Genomic DNA, 17,996 nt, shown 5'->3' on the forward strand with positions numbered 1-17,996 from the left:
AAAAAATCCTCACCTGAGGATATGTTCACTGATTTTTTTTCTTTTAATGAGAGGAAGAGAGAGAGAGAGAGACATTGATGTGAGAGAGGAACATCGATCGGTTGCTTCCCGACCAGGGATCAAACCTATAACCCAGGTACGTGCCCTGACTGGAAATCGAACCCGCAATCTTTTAGCACACCGAATGATGCTCCAACCAACTGAGCCACCCAGCTAGGGCTGTGATATCATTTGCTTGTTTTTACCCCAACATAGAGTGGCCAGACCAAAACTAAAACCCACAGAATCACAGGCTAGTCCAGTCTTTAGGAATCTTAACAATTTTAGTCCAGCGGCGTCAGAGACGAAAACGGAAGCCCTGAGAGTTAAGTGACTTGGGCAAGGTCTCTGCAAGCCAGAGCCTAGGATTCAGAACTCAGAACCCAAAGCCAAGAGGTTCTCCAGAATCATTTTTAACTCTTAATGGCACTTAGCTCAATAAAACTGAAGTAGGTTGTGGAATCCAGATTCAGTGTCCAATGTTTTTTTTAATGTTAAGGCAAAAATTAGAGTACAACTTCCTAGGGTTCACATTTTTTAATTTTAAATTTTTAAAAAAACTTTTTTTGCTAAATTAGTGTTATGTTCATTTCCTTTCTCTGATTTTTCATCTTTGTTTTCCCTGCCAGCAGGTAAGCACTCTTATCTGCAGGAACTACAAGCCCAATGGTAAGATGTTTATTTTCTTTGTTTTTTATTTCCTGTATTTTATATTATTCCTTTCAATTCCAAGGATAGAGCACAATGTCAAATAGGTTCTTGGTGACAGAGAACATGAAAGTCTCATACTAGAAATGAATGAAAAAAATTCTTTCAGGGATTTTAAACAATTTTATAGAAGATACGGAAACATAGCAGAGAAATATAATTTTTCTCTTCCTCTTGATGCTTTAAACTTTTTAATGCCTCAGCAGTGTCACTGTACTGTGCCGAGGTGTGTGGACCTTTGTGTTTACAGAAATTGGGTTTGGTGGGCATTTTGGATTTGTATGTGATGTTTTTCATCAACTTTTGGGAAGTTTTGATATTTATTCAAATATTGTGTCTGCCTTTTTTCTCTTTCCTCCTCTTTTGGGAATCTCATTATATATGTCAATCTGTTTTATTTTATTCTAGAGGTTTCTGAGGCTCTGTCCACATTTTTTTGTTGAGGTATAATTCACATATAACATTATATTAGTTTCAGGTATACACCCTAATTTGGTATTTGTATATATTGTTAATGATCATCACTGTAAGTCTAGTTAGCATCTGTCACCATACATAATTACAACGTTTTCCTTGTGATGAGAATTTTTAAGACCTATTCTCTTAGCAACTTTCTAATATGTAATACAGTGTTATTAATTACAGTCACCATGCTGCACATTACAGCCCCAGGACTTATTGATTTTATAACTAGAAATTTATACCTTTTGACCCCTTTTATCCAGAGAAATAGAATTTGATTCAACTTCTGGAAATAACTGAATTGCTTATTTTTAAAAATTCTTCTTACAATGGTTTGACATTAAAATGACATTCAACTAGCTTCCAAGACCATTCATGTGAACCATGGATATCACAGGGCACAAAGAGTCCAAAGTTTTAATGACACCCCAGTAGACTTCTGGAATTTCCTGACAGAAGCCCCCCATCTTTGCCTACCTTGTCCCTAGCATACTAGAAGAGAAATATGCAAGCCCTGAAAATCCAGGCTAGCAAACCAAGCCTAGCAAATGTTTCACAAAGGCACTCACATTTTTGTAGTTCTTGGTACTTTTGTAGATGTCTGTGGTAGGGATGCTTCCAAGACCGTTCCAGGAGGGACTAAAAGAAAAATTAAGGTCAGGATTTTTTAGAACAGGCATGTTTTGGAATAAAAAGTTAGAAGAAATAAAAGCTACTAAAGAGCCCATCCTTCTGATATTTTTGGACTGTCGCTATTGCAGACGGCCTGCTCCTGTAGCTAACTCTGAAGTGATCAGCTGGTGTTTGTGTGCAGTCGGACGAGGAGGAACCGTGGCTCTTTTCTGGTGGCTGAGAGAAATAATGAGCATCCGACTTTATAGGACAAGCAAAGAGCATTCACACCTGTTACACCTTACTGAAGTCCCACCATAACCCTGAAAGGTCAGCAGTATTATTCTCATTTTCTTTGCTGAGCAAACTGAGAATCAGAGAAGCTTGAAAAGGCCCAGGGTTCAGGAGCAGCCAGCCCCTATCCTTACCTACCCCATTGGTCTTCAGTGCCTGGAACAGTGCCAGGGCTTGGAACTTACTTGTGAGTTATCGCAATTTTCTGATGAAGTATGGAGAGTCTGCAGTGATCAAATTAGTCTCATTTTATAGAAATAGGAGCCTGGGAGGACCAGAAATAAGCCCTTCCCATTTCCTGTTCCTGCTGCAATCAAATAAATTCCATGAATCTTCAAGTGTGACTAGAGACATATGCTAAATACAATTCCTAAAGAAAGAGTTTCTATTTGGGGTTCTTTCAGCAATGTGCTCTCTGGATCAGCCTTATAATTACTAGAAATTAAATACTGTGGAGGATACTGCTTTCTGTTGGCTAAAAGCCTAAATAATTCATCTCAGCAGCTAAGATGTGCCACCAATTTCTCCTCGGCTTACTGTGCTGTACTGATTTTTAACATAAAGCTCATAAACTATATAGTCTCTCTCCACAAAACTCTCTCTCCCAACCACACCCACACAGGAAAGTAAATGCTGAGGCATACAGAGCACGAGAGGAGCCTCTTTTAAGGGCAGCTCCTGAGTTATTACACAGAAGCAAGCTGGGCACTTTGGGAGCTTGTGAAATCTTTGGGGCCCTTGGCCACCGGTAAGGGTGCCAAGGCAGTAAACACAAGCCTTTTGTAGGTTCCAACATGCCAGGGGAGGAAAGAAGGGAGAGAACTGGTTGATGGAACAGGAAAGGTGGATTTATGCTAAACTGAAGACGTTGGTGGTGATGCTTTTCCAGGTTTTTTATTCCTTCACTCCCCAAGCACAGGCAGAGAAGGGGCCAAAAGTCTAGAAAGATAAAATTGGAGGAAGGAGAGAAGCTCTGTTTCCCTCTCTGTTCAGACAATTTCGTAGACCAAGAAGCCTCTCAAAAGTCGAAACAAAACCAACAAAAATCATACCCTTTCAGCACAGCCAGTGTAACTCAGTGGTTGAGCATCGACCTAGGATCCAGGAGATCACAGTTTGATTTCCTGTCAGGGCACATGCCCGGGTTGCAGGCTTGATCCCCAGTGCGAAGTGTGGAGGAGGCAGCCAATCAATGCCTCTCTCATCATTGATGTTTCTATCTCTCCCTCTCCCTTCCTCTCTTTAAAATCAGTAAAGACATATTTTTTAAAAAAAATCATATCCCTCAGGTGGCCTCACAAATGATTTTCCATTAAACTGTGTCTTTGCTGCTTTCACTCTGACGATGATCTAATTATATTTTCTTCATATAATTGTGTGGCTTATTGGGTATAGATTTGAATAAATTTTGGCAGCAATTAGCTTTTAAAGTCTCCTGTTCTGGGTTACATAACTTCTGGGTTACTAGCTTCAAAAGAAATGAGTTAAAATATATGTAATAACTATTCTGTCCTGAGTCTTGGGCCTAGTACCTCACAAACTTCATCTCATTTTAAAAGGAAACTGCAAAGCAATCTCAGTCTTTTGCTGAATCATATATCTTTTGGTCTTACCATGGCTAGGAGGAGAGCACCAGCATTAGAGCTTGAGGCTAAGTGCATAGATTTTGGGGTGAGATATGTCTGGGTTCATATCCTGGTTTTCCCTCTTACTAGCTATGTGATCTTAAGGAAGGTTCTTAACCTTGCTGAGCTTCAATTTTCTTACCTGTAGAATGAAAATAATATAACTTTTCACAGGATTTTTTTGAAAATTAAATATGATAATGTGTGTAAAGCACTCACTATGTGCTTAACTCATAGAAGCACATAATGTATAGTAACTATTATGAAAGGGAGTTGTTTTACTATATTTATAAAAATAGTGTAAGAAATCTCAGGGTGTGTTGTTCTGTTTATAGGTAGCCTGGGTCTTATATTACTCACAACTGAACTCTCAGAACCACAGTCAGTAATCCAAATATAAGGCCAGCTAGTAAACCAAGGTCCAGCCCCAGAATGATGGACACTATGCATGTAAACACCCAGATAACCTAGAAAAAATAGAAATAAAAAGAATTATATTAATTTATCATGTACCATCAGGTGAGAGATTACCTATAAAAATAATAATATCAATTGTCCATGAACAAATTACAGTTGACCTTTGAACAACACAGGTTGAACTGCATGGGTCCACTTATATGTGGATTTTTTCAGTAAGAACTGTAAATTTATTTTCCTTATGATTTTATTCATAACATTTTCTTTTCTCTAGCTTACTTTATTGTAAGGATGCATATATAAAACATATAGCATACAAAATATGTATTAATCAACTATTTATGTTATTGGTAATGCTGTTCAACAGTAAGCTATTAGTAGTTAAGTTTTTGTCGAGTCAAAAGTTATATGTGGAATTTTGACTGTGCAGGGGGTCAGTGGCCCAACCCTCACATTGTTCAAGGGTCAATTGTACAGCTTTTAAAAAATATTCTAAGTTCATTTCATATTTAAGTGGAAGCAGAAATTTGCATTCCCAATATAGACCAACTGTCCTATTTAAATATTTTTTATTTAATTTTTGAATAGGTAATATATTAACATGTTCAAAATGGAATTAATATAAAAAGGGTGTACAACATAAACCTTGCTTGCAGCTCTCTCCCCTCTTCACTCATTCCTATCTTCCCTCCTTATTTATATCTTTTTATTTCTCTCTCTGAGTGTCTGTGTGTGTGTGAACATAACTATACACATGCACACTTTTCACCAGCATGTCTTTTTATAAATACAAGTAAATGTGACTACAATGAATGTTTCATTCTTTCATCTTTTAGTGTATTATACACACTTCTATTCAGCACTGGTCATTTTTTTACTTAATTTGTTTTGGAGATCTTTCTGTATCAATATATAGGACGTTTTCTCATTCCTTTCATCTGTTCTGGTTTAAATTAGAACGTAACTCTAAAGGATTTAGTTTCTAGTTTTTATCACTCCTCAGAACAGTTGTAAAGGTTACTTTGGTCAGAATTATAATCAGCATGGGTTTTTGTATTTTTACTTTGTTTTCACTTTGCTTTGTGTTTTGTTTTTCCTTCTAAATTAGATGTGTGGTTTTTTTGTTGTTTGTTTGTTTGTTAGTTTGTCTTTGGGCCTTAGAAGGCAAACAGTATATGAATGAGCTCTATGGGATTCTTGCCGAAAATGGATCTTCCCAGAGATACAAGACCTTCATCAATACAGTTCACATGGAAGACTTCAAAACTTTGGCTTATCTACACATGTTTAATTTCTGCCCTTGGGCTCCCAAAATGCAAGATTTAGGAAAAAAGGGAACATAATGATGGCAGGAAGCAAATAAGAACCAAATCTTTTTCTATTTTTTATTTAAGAACCCAATCTTATTTGAGAGAAAAATGGGTGACTTACAGCGTCAATCTTGTTCTGCCTCCATAGACGAGGAACGTCACACACCTGCATAAACATCCCTTTCAGGTTGGCAATTACAACAGCTGCCAAGACCGACTGCCAAGAGAGAAAGGGAAGGCTGTGTTATTGAGAGGAATGGTTTTCCATGCGATGATTTATAAATCTCCTGTTATTTCTCTGGTGGCAGAGAAAGTATGCAATCAATGTGCTGAGAAGCAGAGTTATACCTTCTGCAGGGGCTCCAGCAGCTTCCCCAAGGCAACTATGGCAATCATCACAACCCCAGCCGAGATGATGCCGGCAATCTGAAAGAGACACACAGCTCCCATGAACAGAGTTCTTCCTTCTCCCTCACGCCTCCCAGCGTGCTGGGTGTGTGCATCAGAGAGCCCGTTCACAGGTGCACTTGATGCTTCCTGACCTCCCCCCTTCTGCTAGATACTGTTGAGAGAAATAAGAATTACTTGCTAAAACTTAAAAAAAAACACACACAAAAAAATGAAGAAAAATGGAAACCATATATGTAGTAGCTATAGCAGAGAAATTAAAGAAAATGTGGAGACTAAGTCTGCTAAAGGAAAGCTAGTTTGATCTGGATTTCATCTGGATATATGAGACCTCTAGTTTGGATGTCAATTCAGGAGGCCAAACTTCTAATTAATTATTTGCCCTACCAAGAATCATGGATCATCCCTCCTCCCCAACAACAGATCATGGTACTGTTTTAGGGAAGTAAGTTCTTAGGGAATTTACTGATTCTCCTGCATTATTGAATTAGCAGCCGTAACAACAGTTCTGATAACACTTTGTACTTGTAGCACATCTTTGCTACCAAAGTCTCAGACAAAATAAATTTGCCAGTCTTATTGCAAACTCAACATGCCACATGAGCCTACTGAGAAGTGGGGCCATGTCTCCTGCTTCCTCTAACAGTTCCCCAGATGCAGGCTCAGAACTTTGCAACCTGGTAGCCCAAGTGATGATGGGCAATAGCAGGGTAAAGAAAGCTTCAGAAACTTTACCTTTGCTGGCAAAAAAAATCTCTCCTAAGATCCATAAATAGTTAGGAGAAAGGCTGAGGGGGTGGGGACTATTCTCTGGTTTAATCAGATGACCAATGAATTCTCTGTTCAGCTGGGGCATGGCCGAGGTGAAGACTAGAAGCTCTGAAACAAAGGAGAAAAGGAGACAGGGAACCAGAAGCAAAGCAATCAGAGAGGAAGCAACAGGAAGGGCTGCACTGGGCACAAGTACTGCCGAGTGTAAGATGTTTGAGTTAAAGGAGACAGGTACAAAACTTAAGTAAATTTCATCGTCATACTCATTCACTTCAGCTAGCAAACTGGTCACTCATGTTCAGAGGACGGCTAGGTCAGCCGAGGCGGTCTCGTGTGTATGACGCACTAAAAAGTTTCCTTTGTGCACCCACATCCCTTTCCTAGGCCTCCTGCTACCGCCCAGCGCCACACCTCCAGAGTGCCAGCACCTTGATGAGCTTTCTTATCTCCGAAGCAAAGAGGCTAATATCCCCCCCGTCCTCCCTTATTTTTTTCCCTTTTTTTCATGCAGTTACTTAACCAATATTTATTGTCTATCATGAGCCACTTGCATCTCACTGTGGATGTAGGGCTTTGTGAATTGGTGAGAGATATGGAGATTAGGGGACAGGGCCTGGAGCCAGCTGCCCCTCATGCCAGGTGGGTGGCCACCTACTCACCAAGTATATATAACAATAAGCCTCTAATTATGGGGATCAAGACTTATTTTGGTTACTATATTCAAATTTGTGAGGGAGCCCATTACCTGTACTTAATTTAATTGAGGTTGGTTTGTGGGAAATGCTGTAGATTTTGTATCTATGAGCAGATTCAATTACTAGAAAATTCATTATTCTGTTAAGTGAGAGGGTAATCAGAGCCAGAGAACAGTTTGTAATTAGAATTCCTTTTTCATGAATCAGTAGGGATTCAGATGAGGGGGACAGAACAGGTCGCAATGTTGAGCTCTTCTACAATCTGTAGATGTGCTGAAACAGTTAATGTCACTAACACTCATTCTTCTGTTCATTCATTCAGCAAATATATGCTGGGTGCTTTTTCTGTGGCAGGTATAAAATATGTATCATAGGTACTAAGACACTGTTCTTATCTTGAGGAGTTAATGACTGGAACCATGAGCATTTACAAGTACATATGTTCCAGGACTTTTTAAGCATTTGGTCATTTAATCCTCACAACATCCCAATGAGGTGGATACAATTATTGTGCCCATTGTATAGATGCTGAAACTGAGGCTCCAACTTTAAAGAAAACATGAGACTTACTGGTTTATTTGGTCATGAGTCCCTGGGTTTCAGTCCAGGCATTTAGACTTTTAACCCCAGGACTTAATATACATTTCAGTAATTAAATATCAAGGCGTTTCTATGCTTGTTTCATTCTTCAATACTGAAATCCTGGCATCCTTCACTTCTAAATGTAACACACACCAGTGTGTGGCAGAAAGGTATTAGCTTACCAAAACACCATTATCCCTAAACCTTCTGCCAAGGAATCATTTTACATGGGCATTCTTACTAGGCAGGCAGCCTGTGTCTCATTTGAATCTGGAGGTAACAGCAGGACATTGAACATCAACAGTTGGGGATCTGCCTGTACCTGCTTACAGTCATGTGACCTGGAGAGCTTGTCAATGCCCCATCCCAAATGAAAGCAGCAGAAACTTGCTGCTGACAGCTGCCCACTGAACATGGGGTGTAGCTTTGGAAATCACCTCTGACCTCTTCCCCTTTGACTGCAGGTCTCTGGTTATACTCCCTGGTATGGGCTGTCTTGTTTTACTTACTTCCTCACAGCTAGAAATGTTTGCTCAATTTTACAAATAAAAATGATAAAACTTCAATTTTTGTTCAGTAGAAGCCAAGAAACTAGAAGAGGCCCATTCTTCCAATCCTGTCACAAAGACCCATTATAAATGGGAAAGGAGCATCATATGCACAATTAAAGCCCTCCCTGGGCAAGCCACTATTGGAATCATTAGTTTTCTCAGCTATTCTTTTATACTTATTTATAGTGTCTCTGCCTTAATAAACCCTATTTGAAGACTGTGCATGTGTATGTGAGAGAGAGAGAGTGTGCATGTGTGTGAGAGTGTGCATGTGTGTGTTGTACTATTCACTTTGGATTTGTTTTTCCTTTATAGTCTCAATGTACTCTTTACTCTTAAATAATAGCTCTTTCAGCGCTGGCAGAAGAAAGCCCTCCAGGCATAACAGAAACACAATTCCTGAGCCTGCCCTTGCCCCAACCACTAGATTTGGCATCTCTGACTCCATGTTCAACTGGAAAGGATGGCCTTTGAGAATGACTCCTTGGTTTTCTGGACAATTAAAGGAGGGGCTGTCTAGAGATGAACTGGGCTGCAGGTTTTGAGGTGACCTTGTGCAGACAACAACTTAAGAACACATAAAAAGGGAAGATTAAACCTACACTAGGAAGTTCAGGGGGAAAAATCTTAGGAAGAAATGTCAAAATGTTTCAACAAAAATATTCTTGGCTAGCAAACTGTTGTTCTGTGGGACCAAAGGCCTCTGGAGGAAGTTCCAGATCCTTGTAGAGGAAATGTAAATAAGTGCTTTTAATTTTTCTGAAAATATAATAACTCAGTATGAATGTGCTTTTACTAGGCCCTCTCTATCTCCAGATAACACATTGATAAGAATCAGCATTCTTCTTTACTGGTCCTTTGTCAATTGTTATTGAAAAGCAGGTAAGTGTAACTATCTGCCAGCCCAGCACTGACTCAAAGAGATTTGAAAATTACTACCTCAGAAAACCACAATTGCTGTTGTTTAAAAGGTTTTTGGTGAGGGGGTGAACAAGGCGGCCTGTGTAATCAGATCAGGAAGCACATCTCTCTCTCCTCAAAGGCTAATTGTTCTGCTCAGTTCTTGTGCAAGCCTTCTTGAACTACGGTTCTAACTCATTATTTGCAGTGGATGGATATTACCACGCTGTAGTTCCCTACCTGTGTTTTTCCCCCAGTGCTCTCCTGGACAGCAGTGCGGGACAGGGCGGTGGTAGCCACAAAACAAGAGAAAAACCCGGAGAAGATGTTGCTGATCCCAAAGGCAATGAATTCCTAAGGGAGAGATTGAATGACAATGGTGCTACAAATATAATTTTTTCAAGGCCCTCGCCAAGTGTTTAAGGAAGAACATTAAGAAAGCAACTCCCAAATCCACCCTGCCTGATAGTCCCAATTTAATTTTTGCCATAAAGGGTGCTTAGAGTCCTGAAAAACATCAGGAGTTTGGGGTCCTTAGAGCCTAAAAGAGGCCTCACTGCTCTCAATCATTTTTAAGGTTGATGAGGAATGATAATTGATGTTTTGCTAAAATGCTTATTTCATTTCCTGGTGAGTGGCATATCTACTATAACTCTCACATAAAACATTTTTCTGCTCTCACATAAAGTGTTATTTCTGTGGATGAATATTTGCTATGAAGCATATTATGACTAGGAGAGCTATTCTTCTGCTTGATTACTAATCATTTAACTGCTGTAATTGCTATGCTGTGTTTTCAGAAACATACCATAACTGAGGATTTGTGAGCTCACCTGGCAATGTATCAGATGCCTATAAAAATTGTCCTGTGTACATTAATTAACAGTGAACCACCTCAATTTAAAGTGGCCACAACTATTACTAAAAGTATTGGTTGCATTATTTGCCATATTATAGCCACCATTAAAAAAACTTACCAGGAGATGTGAGATTACATGAAGAATTCTTATTCTGACCTAATATGTTAACTTTGAATGATATTTACGACCTGACAGAATTAACTCTTTCAACATTCTGATTACTTCAACTGAAGTGATGCAGTGTGTATATTTTTAAGTAATTTCAAATTAGCACACATAAGAGGGAAATTAACTCAATAAGGACTAGTGGATGAACCCAATCTCTTCTTTAGCAGACAACAAAATCTTTCCCATTTATTTATTTTTCTTACTTTCAGCCGTAGAAAACCAGTTCAGCAAAAGGGTGACCATACCTGGTTCCCATCAATGGTGTAATCATATTTGATGGCGTATACTTTTCCTACAGACACTGCAATAGCATAAGCCACCACAGCAATGGAAAACGATGCAGTCAGCATCTCAGAAAATAACTTCACAGGTGGCAGTGCAGGAGGCAAGAACCTAGTGGAAAAGTGCTGTGAATACTTGACTGTAATTCTTTTTTCCCACCTTACCAAATGCTAATCAAACTACCAACAAATTAGACAAGAAAATATGTGATCCAAGAGGGCAGGAGTATACGAGCATAAGTGGTAGCATCCTCTTTTATAATTTTTAGTCAGAGGTTGGTGTAATCTCATTGGCTGATTTCTTTGTCCCCTATTGAGAGTTTACAAATGCTGCCTTATCTGTACCTCTAACATGAATAAACCTGTCATTGTTAGTTCTTTAATATCATACAATCTTATGCCATGCTCTTTCACACATTTGTGTCTCTCCTTATATGATTTCATCATAAAGATCTTTGAATTTAAAAGGTATATACTAGCCATAAAATGAGATTTACCCTGTATGAAGAGATGTAAGGTTTACTGAAGAAACAAAGAATATAAGATGCTAAAAGAACAATGTGGAAAACCCATATCTTAAGAGCTATAATATTTAAAATCTTCTTGAGTTCAAAAAAGATTCAATTTATGTAATTATCAGAATGCTTCATGGTTATAATGACTAACATATCCCAATGATCGTGGTGGGGTCAAACGACTACTGTTTTACAAAACCAGAGCAATTCTACAAACCATATAAAGAAAAAACCTACAAGTTTATAATCATGTGGTTGTTTCCAAATATAAAAATTTGGTTGATGACCTTCATGGACCTAGATCTTGATAACTGCTCATATGGTGTAATTCCAGAGGTCCTAGAAAAAAAATCTCACCTACCAATCTCATTATGCCTGAAGTTCCTTTAACAGGAAGTTACATTTCCCCACTATAATTAGAGGGATGTGGTAAAGTAGAAATAAGATTCTTATAGACATAAGTTTCTTATATGGATTTATTGGGGACCAAGTGATCCTAACATAAGGTATTAAGCCTCAACAGGATGAAAGGAAATTGTCAACAGTGACCTCACTTTTACTCCCTTATTGGAGGATTGAAGGGGGCCTGCATGGAAAGGTGGGCCAGCCTGACTTTTCTCTTTGATCCTCTTGTTTTCACATCATACTCACTTTAACACTCTATCATTTTTGCTGTTTTCCAATCTCTTCATTCCACCCTTTCTTTTTCAGTTTTGTTAATGTCTTTAGACTTGTTTCTGTGCAATCACATTAGATCAGGCAACTAAGTCCTTTCTTGTGGCTTGTTTATAATGGTATAGGCTTGGGTATTTTATTCCTTTAACACATCTTTTCTGGGATTCTATTATGAGATAGGTACTATGCTAGGAAGACACAGCTGACTAAGACAAATGGGCTCACTGCCTTGTGGAGGAGCTTGTAGTCCTGGGGCCAGGCAGGTTAGGTTACCTAACGAATCACAACAGGTGGTCTGTCAGAGGAGTCATCTTGACTAAACCCAAGCGCAAGAGACTAGAGATTCATTTTCAGGAGGAGAACAACCAGGAAAGCTCTGGATAGGGTAGGAAATGATAATTTAGGGCAGCAGAAATGAGTTCCCCATATCAATTAATGAAACATGAATTTATGGGGCAAGGCATTTTTTGTGGACGCCCCCTAAGTGTTGCATCTTGGGAAGTCCACCAAAAGGGATCTAAAATATGTTTTTATGTAGTTGTTTTTAACTAGTCAAATAATCTTAATTGTTCTGGTGAAAATGCTGTAATTGAAGTAGCCACATTGTGTCTTTTATTTAATTCCTTTCGGCAGAGGATTTACTATCAAAATGTTGATACTCTAAGATAGAGCTTCCCAAATATACCTGGTCATAAGAATCACTTGAAGCACCTTTGAAAAATATTAATTCTGAGGCCCCTCCTCTGGAAAGCCTGATTTAATAGGTTTGGGGTGGGAACCAGGAATCTGTGTTAACAAAAGTCTTGTGATTCTTACAAAAAGGTAAGTTTGGAGAAACATTAGAGTGGATAGTATGTTAATTAAGCCACATGTAGCCAGTTGTAATTTTTCAGATATCTTTTGAACAGATATTAGAAGAAATCATGAGATTAAGCAAATGAAAAGGCAACTTGTTCCCTATGGAATAAGCACTGGGACTCAGCTAGCCCGAGCAGTTTCTATTAAGAGCATGGAGACACAAAGATTGGTACAAGGTCCCTCAGCTAGTGTTAATGGGGGAGGGGAACTAGTACTTAGTGGTTATATAATAGCAAGTCTAGTCACAAATGCTGTAAGTTAATGTTACAAATCTAATAAATATTTGGGCTTCTTTTTAAATGCCATATGATAAAATTTTAGTGTAAAGCACTTGGTCCACTCTGCAAATTTTATGAGAGATCTCATTAGCGTTTCACAACAAACTCGAGTTGAAGTTTCAGCAGTTGTCATTACCCTTGTTTTATAGGAGAACCCTCCCAGGGCCACAGAAATAGATAGTGTCAGAGATGGACAAAAGACCTTAGTTCTTTACTTTTCTAATTCACCGAACTACCAAGCATATATAAAACTCCCTTTGCAGGTTATGCATTTTATTTAGAGGAACAAATGACATAATCATTACCTAAGATTGATGAAAGGAAATGGTAAATTTAGATCAGGTGTCCCCAATTCCTTAAGCAGATTGTTCTCAGTGCAAAAAAAAAAGTTACTATCCATGATTCTATTTATATTATATTGTAATTATACCTATGAGTTTAAATCAGGAGACTGGTGGTAACTGTACATGTCTTGCCACTTTTTAAGAAAATGAAGGACAAAGAGAGAGAATAATTCGGGCTGTTTTTAAACAAATGGATTGAACTTTACCTACATATATACTGTTTACCTGATAATTTGCACAAATGGGTGTTTCTTTAAGATCATACACAAATAGTACTATTGAAAGAGCACCAATGAAATGAAACTTGTAATAAAAGGTTTCATTTAAATAGAAAGTACTGACTTAATATATTAGTATTGCTTAAGAGGAATGCCATACTCACCCCCTTGGGATGGATTTAACAATACCAGCATTGTAATTTTTTTCCAGGTTGGCTCCATATGAAATGGCAGTAGCAATTATTGTCTGAAATAAAACAAAAGAGGTGTTTTTTTTTAAAAAAAAAATCCATTTGTTTTAGCAATTCCTTTATTTTCAAACTAATTAATGCTGAATTTTCTAATTACATATTCTACTTACCACAATTACTTCAATAGGAATAGGGACTGGGATTTTGTGTTTAAAGCGATCATTTAATTCCTTAACTGCCATACAGATGATAATGGTGAGTAATCCAGCAATGAAATCAGCAAGATTGGTGTGACCAATATTTTGAAAAGTGTCAACCAGAGTCTGTAAAAAAATAATTTTATATACTTTCCTTATGAAAAAATTATGATATCATCAAATAGCACTTACGAACTTTATGTAAAATTATAAAAGTATGTTGACTAATACAAAGACCATTAAATATATCCAGTCATATATATATATATATATATATATATATATATATATATATATATATATATATATATATAATCTCAAGTTATTAATGATGACTTACTTGGAGTGATAAAACTATGGGTGATTTCTACTTTCTTACTTTTGCTAGCTGTAATTTTTACAATAAAAATTAGTTCTCTTAAAAGAAAAAAAATAGCTTTTACTCACAGGAAAACTTCAAAAGTTTGCATCTTAAGGTGGTTTCACAGGTGCTATTAACTGACCTAATTTTTACCATGTTGATATGGTAGTATTGAGACTAATAACTGATAAACCAAAAAGTTCCAATTAGCCAGTATTTCAGGTAAAGCTCTTTTCTAAACCTGAATAATACAGGTGACAATAAAATACCTAAAATACTTCATATGTAGATGCATGTGAACTGACCTGTTCATTAAGGCAAAGAAAATTATTGAACTGATATATATATAGGTCAAGTGTAAATTTTTGGAAATTAATTTGGTACTTAGTTGAAACTTGAATTAAGATGACTTAAATAAAAGTAACTCTTTTCAAGTGGAGAGATAAGCCAACTCAAGAAAAACTAGTTTTTGTTGTAAATAGAAGGTTTCTGGGAATAGAGGGATGTTAGCAAGGGAGAATCCCAGGAAAGAACACTAATATCTTTGTTATAGCAACTTTAGTCCTGAAGAAGGCATGACTTAAGGCATTCATCAATTCTCTGAGACAAATAATCTCACAGTGGAGGTTAGTTTTCTTTAAATGAGTCCTTTTAAATATATTTTTTATGTGAAGATAGAGGAATGGAGCATCTTACAGCTTATAACATGTATCTTATTTATTTTTATAGGTGAACTATACTTAAAAGAATTCTGACAATCTGACAGGAATTATGTATTATGAACATTAAGTAAGCTAGGAGTCATTTTGCCAGCAACCTCAACTCTCTGGAACACATTCAAGAGTAAAGGAGCCCTGGGTAGTGTTTCTAAGTGGTTAGAGCATCAACCCAAGCTCCAAAGAGTAAAGGGTTCAATTCATGGTCAGGGGCACGAACCTGGGTTGCAGGTTCGATCCCTGGCCCTGGTCAGGGCATGTGTGGGAGGCAAGCAATAAATGTGTTTCTCACATTGATGTATCTCTCTCTCTCTCCCCCTCTCTTCCTCCCTCCCAGTCTCTCTAAAAAATAAAAAAAATAAAAATCAATGTAAAGTACAGCATAGAGAATATAGTCAATAATATTCTAATATCTAAGTGTGGTGCTGGATGGGTGCACGATTTATTCAGGTGATCACCTATTGAGTTATGTAATGTGTGGTCACTGGGGTGTACACCGGAAACTAATGTAATGATGTATGTCAATTGTAATTGAAAATAAAAAATGATTTTAAATAATTGTGTAAACTGTTAAAAAAAAAAAAAGAGTAAAGGAACAAGGGGAGAAGTTATAGTACAAGCAAAATATATTCCACTAAGTGCCTGAACTAGAGTGTAAGCATTTGACTTGGAGCTAGCCTCCTGGACTTTCACTCAGAGTATTTTTACTCTTGCTTTAAACTCAATGCTAACAAGTTTACTTTGCTTTCCAGCGTCGGTAAAAATTTCTAGAAATAGATACACTGATAATAACAAAATGAAGGAAGTGATAGATTGAAAAAGAAAAAATGGAGAAACTACCAACAAGCAGACACAATAACTCAAGAACTTAGAGCACCTACCGTAGAAGTAAACAGCCCTAAGTCCTGAAGGTATTGCATTCTGGCCCTTTACATAAGCAATTTTCTGATGATGAATGACCCTCATTAATTCATGAGCTAGATAGAATGTTGATTAATTGTCTATACTATAAAGGTTTATTTTCAACTCAAGATGGAAAAATTCAGATTTAAAACCAATCAGAATAATTATCCCAATCATAAAAACATTTTCCCCTTACAAAAGTGATCACTACAAGATTCTTATTTAACCTAAGAGATTCACTTAGACCTTTGAATAAAAAGCACCTCTGGTGTATTAACAATGTAATATAAGTTCCAAAAAACCAAATCAGTTTATATTACACACTGCATCAAATAAGGCATATGAATATATTGGTTGCGTATATATTGAGTACTAATTCAGGATCTCTTATGAAAAGTTCTGCAATAGAAAGTTTAACCTACATGGAAATAAAATTCATTCACATAAACCAAAGTAGTCAAATTGTGATCAAAGATATAGAAATGAGACTCAAAGCAAGCACTGAAAATTAATTCTAATTTAGTTATTAAAATACTTTCTAAAATATGTTTAAATATGGATACACATATAATTCCATATCCAGTCTAGTGTTCTAAGTAATTCAAATAATGAAAAATGAGCTTTTCAATAATAGATAATATTTTACTACATTTTCTAACATGCTTGGAGAATTTTAGGACCATTTCATTTAGATAATTTCTTCATTCTTACCTAGCATTAGCTGGGTATATGATGCAGTCATAAGGAAAAAATTATACCTAATAGCCCTGGCCAGTGTTCTCAGTGGTTAGAGCATCAACCCGAACACCGAAGGGTAGAAGGTTCAATTCCCAGTCAGGGGCACCTTCTTGGGATGCAGGTTCAATTCCTGTCCCGGTTAGGATGTGTGCAGAAGGCAACCAGTCCATATGAGACACATCAATGTTTCCCCCCCCCCTCCTTTTCACTCACTCTAAAATTATACCTAATATTATGTACGAGGAAATCTTTTTCAGTTAACTTTTAGAACCAAATTTATTTCTGTAAATATAACAGACCCTTCATAATCACACCTTGAAGTCAAGCATTTCCTGCTGTCAGAACTTATATGTATATATAGATAGATCAACCAGTAAAGTGTTATTTGCTTTATTATAATGGCTTAAATTTTACCTCCTTAAATAGATTCAAAGTAATGAATCCGATCAAGCTTAAGGGTGGCTTTTAAAACCCTCACCATCTGAGCAAAACTTTCAATGTGGTCTTCCTCCTTGTCAGGGAAAAATGGGGCATCAATTTAGTAAGCATGAAGAAAGTCTTTCTTTGTAGATTGAGACAAACCATTCAAAGTGAATGGTAGGAAACAATTACTCTTAAATAGACTCTGCGATTTACTTAGATAATTGAGTAGCTACATGGTAGCATGAAGAATATTACTAATTGTGAATTCTTTCTGCATCCTATACCCAGCATCTCTGGCATTTGTGAATTAATGTGTTGTTTTTTTTCTTTCCCAATATTTCATTCTACACTTTTTTTGTATTCATTATTTCCTGGGGTTTTGGGGGGGGGGGGCTTGGAGGGGAAAGATCAATCCAAAGTACAACCTTATAACAAAAGGAGTGTTAACTATGTTCTAAGGAAAGCATCTTCCACAATCTTATAATCTTATTGTCTTTCTTGGAGGAGTCCACTACCACTCTGCATTTGTTGAAGGATTCTTTCAGGAATGATTGTAATTGGTAATGTCATAAGCAAAATTCTCTGTTCACATACTGAGTAGCTCATTCAACCTTATGCAATCATTTTCTAACCTACTCATTCTTGCTCCTCAAAAAAGGGAGCTTATATTCACCATCACACAGGGATGACTGAAACATCTTCATCCAACTTGGCTGAGCTGGGAGGAATTCTTGCAAAATTCTATGACAGATTGTAACCTGAGACTTCAAAAATAATGTTCAAAAAAACAAGTCACATAATGATTGTGTTTGGTTTAAATTTTTTTTGACCTTGTTCCAGTGCTTCCTGGTTACTTTTGTCCCTGTTAATAGCCGAGATCATTGGCAGCAAGCTTC

At 37.1% G+C, this 17,996-nt stretch overlaps 1 protein-coding gene across 1 annotated transcript in view; it reads right to left on the minus strand.

The window, feature by feature from the left end:
- The window catches only part of SLC26A4 (solute carrier family 26 member 4), a 52,866-nt gene that overhangs the window by 13,654 nt on the left and 21,216 nt on the right, over window positions 1-17,996 (minus strand). The window contains exons 7-14 of the mRNA XM_081146915.1: window positions 13,933-14,085; window positions 13,736-13,818; window positions 10,648-10,795; window positions 9,615-9,728; window positions 5,816-5,893; window positions 5,589-5,684; window positions 4,101-4,207; window positions 1,779-1,848 (exon numbers count right to left, since the gene is read on the minus strand). Of these exons, the coding sequence (XP_081003041.1) occupies window positions 1,779-1,848; window positions 4,101-4,207; window positions 5,589-5,684; window positions 5,816-5,893; window positions 9,615-9,728; window positions 10,648-10,795; window positions 13,736-13,818; window positions 13,933-14,085 (849 nt within the window). The remainder of the gene's footprint in view (window positions 1-1,778; window positions 1,849-4,100; window positions 4,208-5,588; window positions 5,685-5,815; window positions 5,894-9,614; window positions 9,729-10,647; window positions 10,796-13,735; window positions 13,819-13,932; window positions 14,086-17,996) is intronic.

The sequence above is a fragment of the Miniopterus schreibersii genome, assembly GCF_964146895.1.
Source record: "Miniopterus schreibersii genome assembly, chromosome: 9".
Classification (NCBI taxonomy): domain Eukaryota; kingdom Metazoa; phylum Chordata; class Mammalia; order Chiroptera; family Miniopteridae; genus Miniopterus; species Miniopterus schreibersii.